Source organism: Sinocyclocheilus anshuiensis, unplaced genomic scaffold (genome assembly GCF_001515605.1).
Source record: "Sinocyclocheilus anshuiensis isolate Anshui unplaced genomic scaffold, SAMN03320099.WGS_v1.1 scaffold85, whole genome shotgun sequence".
Taxonomy (NCBI): domain Eukaryota; kingdom Metazoa; phylum Chordata; class Actinopteri; order Cypriniformes; family Cyprinidae; genus Sinocyclocheilus; species Sinocyclocheilus anshuiensis.
Genome location: NW_015536800.1, coordinates 952,369 through 959,384, shown reverse-complemented (window position 1 = coordinate 959,384; position 7,016 = coordinate 952,369). Strand labels below are relative to the sequence as shown.

Below are 7,016 nucleotides of genomic sequence, written 5' to 3'. Positions count from 1 at the left end.
GTGGCTCACAAGCTGTTTGAGACTGAGCGCGGCTTGTGCGCTCCACTAATATCAGTTCTGGTGTGCGCGCTTTTGGTGTAAGCGGGAAACCTGCGGGAATGACTAAAATAATGCGCAATACAAGCATTTAACCGGAGCGAATGAGACGTGTGTGTGAGAGAAGGGGTCGTCGGAGAGAAGAGAGCGCGAATGCGCGGCTGACGTTATTGCCTGTGCCGCTGGTAACATAACGGATCGGCTCGGCTCTGTTATCAGCTCTAAAATGACGTTTTGGAATTTGCAACGGAAGGTTTGGGATGAGGTGCATAAAAAATTAGTTCGTTCAACACACATGAGATTTCAGAACAAAAACAAAGCATTAACACATGTTAGACTGCACCCCATAAACACAATCAAGCCTATAAAAAAAACAGTCAACCACCCCTTTAAGAACTAAATTCGATTTGATAGAAAACACTGATTAAGAAATATTTTTGTTTGCTTGGGTGGTAATATTAGGCCTATTATATTAATAGGGAAGGGGGCCCAAAAATTTGTTTTGCCTATGTCTCAAAAAGAGGTAAATCCGGCCCTGTGTGTCGCATTAATAACAAGTTATAAGTTAAGGCCGTATGATTTCCGTGATGCAGAGGGAATCCCGGTGCAGTCGTGAACATGGAATTTACAGTATAACGAGGATGTCATGTTAAACCCGCAATCTGATGGATGGATAAATCAAAAGTAGATATGATATGTGTCTGTGAATATTTATGTGCAAAGAGACAGCTATATAAATAATCTTCTTGTTTCTGCATGTCTCTGAGTGGCGCTGTTTTATCTACTGCATACTGAAGTACGCATGACGCTAATCGTGTCAGCGTCTACATAAACATGAACATCAGCAGAGCTGCTCTGAGAGAAAACGTAAATAAACATTTCCTAGTTTTATTTGAGAAAAACCATTGTCAAATACACTCTGAAGCTCAAAGGTCCACTACAACCCATCAAAATAAATGTTTGATTTAATTTGAAATTATGACAGAAATATATTAGCTTTTATATACTTCAAAGTTATAATAACAGCAATAATAATATTCTTTATAATACAATTATTTATTTAAACATGGTTTTCAAGGAATATCATGTTTGTCCATGTTTTAACTTTGCCAAAAATAAAACATTGTACATTTTCATTTGATACATTAAAGGGGTCATTACACCAAATACACAAAATAATGTTCTTTTTAGCAGCATCATATGACCCCTTTAAGAGTCATTGTTACTGATAAGAATGATTGTTTAATATATACTGTGATAACCGTGAAACCGTGATATTTTCTGAGTCGATTATCATACAGTGAAAATCTCATACCGTCACAACCCTAGAGCGCACACACACATTCACCAGAAGAGAATGAGACCCTTACCTAAGCCAGGAAAAAACAAAACATGCAAGACATGTAAACAGTCCAAATGCTGTTAAATGAACTAGCTTATTACATTCAGTAAATGTTTAGTTGAAAGTCAGTATATGGTTTCCTACTTAGCGTTAAGTAATATTGCTTTATTTAAACACAATCAATGTACATGTGTAAAGCATCAGCAACAAGCAAGACAGCAGTTGGCCTGTCCATTCTCTCTGAAAGCCATGTTATCACATGGCTTTCATAAAATGAATGCTTGCAACATAATGGAAACAATTCTATTTCTATCCTGCTCCCTCTGTGTAGGTCTTGGATGAATACAATAATCTGTACATAAAGACATAAAGTGAGACAGAAAAACAAATGCACAAAATCAAGAGCCATCTAGGTGTAGATTGGGTGGCAGCTGTGTTTAGCTGCTGAAATGGAGGCACAAACAGGAGAAAAAGAACAATGACCGTGTTTACACGCAGTGAGGCTGAGAAAGATAAAGTTCTTTGTGAGCGGGAAAGAATGGAAGGGATATTATGAATGACTAACGGAGACCCTGTAATGGATTTCATGTGCTGTTGTTTATCCCTAAATGCATTTGCATGCATGCCATACATGCAAACACACACTCAGAGGAAGGAGAGAAAGAAATGGCAATCATCAAAACGTGTAACTGCAAGAGGACCCGACTGTTGCCATATCATATCCATATCTGTGTGTGTGTCACCATACGGTACTATCAATCTTCAATGGACCTTTGATGGAAACTGACATATTAACTGTCTTAGTTAATTAAGCATGAAGACAAGAGCAGACCAGTTAATTGAATTTGACAGGTAACAAATAGCCCAGTATAAACAGGCACAATGCCAAACTATATATATATGCATTTCATTATTATTTCTTTGTTTATGGCATATCTTGTTGTGGTCCATTTTGTGTTGTATTGTTGAAGCGATGTGTTTAATGTTCTGTCTAATGTTTATTTGTTTTCTCCACAATGCTTCCTCTACAATCAGGAGGTGGAGGTTTGTATGATTGTGCATTTGTTTTTCCATTGAAACAGAGTCTTTCTAATCTGCCTGTTTGTTTGACAGGAAATTCTTCCAAGTTTACATTGTGTCCTTAATACTGCTGTAGTTGCATGATAATATTATAATGCAGTCTGCATTGAGTGTAATTGCTTGTAAGCGTAACTACGAGAAAGCAGTGTAAGCAATACATAGTTAAAACCGCAAAACGGATTACTTTATGTACTGTAACATACAGAAGCTCAGAAAAATTAAACAAAGACTGCTGATCAACTCTTCTGTTTATCAACTTTTGTTTTCTGCTTTAGGAACCAGGAACATGGAGCCCAGGAAAACCATTCGATCAAGGTAGGGCTGTCAGCCAAGGACAGGAATGTCATTCCGTTTTTCATGTGTTCAGAGTTGAAAATCAAAGAAAGTTGAAGTGTCGTTTTTTATTCAAATTCTTTCTCCTGACCAGCCAGACTCCGCAACAACTGCTTAATCAATGGCGGTAGTTTGTGGCGGGACTATTTGTTTGTTTAACCAATTGAGGATCAGTGGAGTGTTCATTAGTAATTATTTTCAATAATAGAACGGTTTAGAGTCAATTATACATTAATGTACAGAATATATATTTGATTTTTTTTTTCAAGTTTTTGTTCTTAAAACGCGCTTGCGTGCACAACTTCATTTTTAACATCACTGATTACGTAGCCCAAGATGCCATTGCTAGTTTGAAAGCCTAACGCAAACTCTTGGCTGTTTCTAAGCAGTTATTGGAGTAATACGGTTCCGTGTGTGTGTGTGTGTGTGTGTGTGTGTGTGTGTGTGTGGGGAGAAATATTTGTTATGGCCTGCATATGCCCACCCAGCAGGCACACAACGTGGTTAAATTTTGGTTGCGACGTCGGGTGACAAAAAATTCAATGTGTAATATCAATGTTAATTTGATGTCCAATACCAACATCAGCTGACGTTGATGTTTGTTGTTTTTAGGTTGTGCAACCAAAATCCAAAGTTAAGTCAACGTCAAACTGGCATCAAATACTGACGTCAACCTGATTTTCATACTGAACCAAAAGTTTATTGACGTCCTGTGCCTGCTGAGCACAGTCATACTGAGAAAAATTCTTTTTAGAATTCCTTTAGAAGTAAACATCAGTGTTGGGGGTAATGCATTACATGTAATGTGAGTTACGTAATCAGATTACCTTTTTAAAGTAACTAGTAAAGTAACGCATTACTTTTTTAATTTAAGGAAATATCTGAGTTACTTTTTCAAATAAGGCCTGTTACTGTGTTTCCCATGTCTTGACTGACAGTTCTCGTGTTGCCATGTTGAGAGAAATTGGGAGTAAGTGCAGAGGCATTGTGTGCACTGTGTGAACATGATGTTACTGTAGTTCTAGACTAAATATGAACATGTATTTACTCACCTCACCTGCACAAAAACAGATGCAGTATTCTTCAAAATGAATAAAAACAGTCAAATGCAATCTCAGAATATTATACAAACCTGCAATAATTAAATGTTAAATACAAATATAATTTATGTATTTAATCCCATATTATTACCCAATGTATTTGCTACTGACCTTCGATGATCCAATTCAACCATACTAATCAAAAATGACACATTTGTTTTAATTTTTGTTACTGCTGAGTAGTGTTGAACTTTCTTCTCCTGCGCCATATTCGTTATGCAATTTGTTTGAGCTGCGCCTTCTACTGTTCAGACATGAATTGCCACGCTGTTGGCCTACTTCTAATTAAATTAAAAGTAAAATAGCCTACACAAATAACATTTAGACTGTGTTTCTGATTAAATAAAGCGGTAATTGATGTCATAAAAATAATTATGTTTTGATTTAAAGGTCAGAAGCTATAGCTTACATGAAAAAAATCACAAACATGACACTTGCAAATTAAATAATTTTATATATACTGATTTATTAATGTGTAATATGTTTTATATTTTAAACAAAACATAAGCTCTAAAATATTTTCTGAATTTTTACAACTCTTTTGCTTTAGACCATCTACAAATGTTAAATCTTAAAATAAAATGTTATGGTTAACACTGCATCTTTCTGGGGGAAAAATGCAGCGATTGATATATAGTTTATTTATAGTTATTTTCAAAGCTTCAATGTACTGTCAAAAAACCTTCATTATTTTTTATTTAATTCTAACAAATAAGTTCTTGTTAAAAACTAACCAAAATTAAAAATATTTTGCTTATAATTTCTGCACAGGAGAGACTTGGTGTTGTTTCCAAACAAAAGGAAATATATTGGTATCAATATCGGTCAAAATCATTTGAAAAATATCGGCATATCGGCAAAAATCCAATATCGTGCATCCCTACATTACTTTCCATAAAAAGTAACTAAGTAACGTAATTAGTTACTTTTTTAGAGAGTAAAACAATATTGTAATGTATTACTTTTAAAAGTAACTTTCCCCAGCACTGGTAAACATACATACAATCCTTAATACATGATACATTTACTATACTTGAGAAGGAACACAGCATAAGACTTGTTTTAATTGATTTTGTTGTCATATAGTGCACGTCTTACTGCACTAGCAGATTTTTTTTGTTTATAACTTTTTTGTTTTGAAAAATGTCAAAGATACTTTCTCTGAAAACTAGTCATAACATCTTATGCAGCACTGCTTCACCAGTTAATTTATTTAAAGGGGACCTATTATGCAAAATTCACTTTTACATGGTGTTTGAACATAAATGTGTGTTGTACACAACCAACCTATAATGATGAAAATCCACCCAATTCTTTTTTTTTTTAAATCCCCTTAAATCATAAGCAGTGTCGCAGAACAAGCCGTTTGCAGAATCTGTACAATGTGACGTCACTTTGTACAGGCCCCACCCACAACTGTTGATGGACACTGCCGTATTAGCATAGATCCCACCCTATGCAATCCGCCAAGTTTATCTTAATGCTAGAGCATTTAAAAGCCGCATTCTAGTAAGAAATGTCTTCTTATTAAAGCTACAGAAGTTATTCAGTCAAGAGCAGTGAGTGATTTTCTGTTTTTATTTGGTTGTTTGGGGCATTACCAGCATAGACAGCAGTATAGGTACTGTATATTACGCTGCTGTCACTTAATATACAGATCTGTTCACAGACATACAGTAGGTGACTGTATTTATGCAAATTACGTGTGTTTTTGACATATCATTGTGTGTATTTGACAGTTTAAGTGCAATAGGGCATGAAAGCACTTAGTTCAGTACTCACATACTGTGTGCAGCAGCTTTCTCTGCGCGTGCTTCAGATGTGTGCGCTCAGAAAACTGTATATCAGAAGTTTAAATTGATATGGCTTTTTCAGTGCAGTAGACATGATGATCATAACTAAGTAGATGTTTTGTTTTGGCAGAGTATCTGAGGCATGAGCTGTATTCTGGAAAAGGGGGCAGGGAACATTAGCTCATTTGCATTTAAAGATTCATGCACGAAAACCTGCATAGAACTCCCAATTGCACAAATTCTATTTGCGAAATTTCACAAAGCAATGGTGACCGCACCAATGTAACTAAATCATAGTCATGCAGTTATAGAAATTTAATCAACATCCTGAAATGTCAGTCAAACAATCACAACAAAGGATTGTGGTACCGTATACTTCACGTACAGGATTTGTGCTTATAGGCAGTAAGAACATAATAAGCCAACATTAGCAACTTTCCCAAGGATTAGATGGGAAAAGGAACTTGCAATTTTATTTGTAACACAAGTAGCAGAAGATTTGCCTTACTGATAAAAATGTTTTTATATTATAGCCTATTCATTTTATTGAGGTCATTGGAAATGGAAAGATCTGAATCTCTGCTCCTTTGAGCCATAGCATCTTGTCGGTTATCAGTGTTGAGTGGATGTTAATCAGGCATATATGAGAACTCGGCTGTTGTGCTAATTCAAAGTCACATGCTGTGGCCTAATACCCGTATCATCACGCTACATCCGTCGGAGAAAATGAGAAAACTGCTTTTTAAGCCTCTCTATCACATCAAGCTCTCAGTGTGCAGTAAATCTTATGAGATTATGCATATTCGAAAGTCATTAGAAGCCCGTTGAATATTCATCACGAGTTTGATATTTATGCAAATCACTATTGATAGAGCATTGAGCGAGTCAAAAAGAGCAAGTAGAGCCGTTTAAAATGGATTCTGATCACACTCAAAGATGATGATGCACAAATCAATCACAAATTTTGTCTCGCACACACACACACACACACATGCACACACGGACAGTGGACTCGGAGGGTGCTGAGGAGATTGGGATTGGATAAGCCCTAAAGCCTGTGCAGGATTTGACTAAGGCTCTTACCATGTGAGGTCAGAGAGCATTCAAAGTGTGGCTTGTGTGTGTATGTGTTTGTAATTTGACAAGGGGAAGGTAAAGGATGAGTATGTTATATTGTCTTTCTTCCTCTGTGTATGTGCGTGAGCCTCTTAGGACTATAAAAGCACTTAATGGCATTAGGAATCTGTTATTCTTTCTCTCTCGTCTTCTCTATTCTTCTCTACTGCCCCATTTCAGGCTATAACAGAAATAGAATCCTTATTTACACACAAA

At 36.1% G+C, this 7,016-nt stretch overlaps 1 protein-coding gene across 1 annotated transcript in view; it reads left to right on the top strand.

Annotated features, from left to right (window-relative positions):
* The window catches only part of LOC107656715 (testican-3-like), a 42,270-nt gene that overhangs the window by 13,674 nt on the left and 21,580 nt on the right, over positions 1-7,016 (top strand). Inside the window, exons 2-3 of the mRNA XM_016444657.1 lie at positions 2,414-2,422; positions 2,734-2,773. Of these exons, the coding sequence (XP_016300143.1) occupies positions 2,414-2,422; positions 2,734-2,773 (49 nt within the window). The remainder of the gene's footprint in view (positions 1-2,413; positions 2,423-2,733; positions 2,774-7,016) is intronic.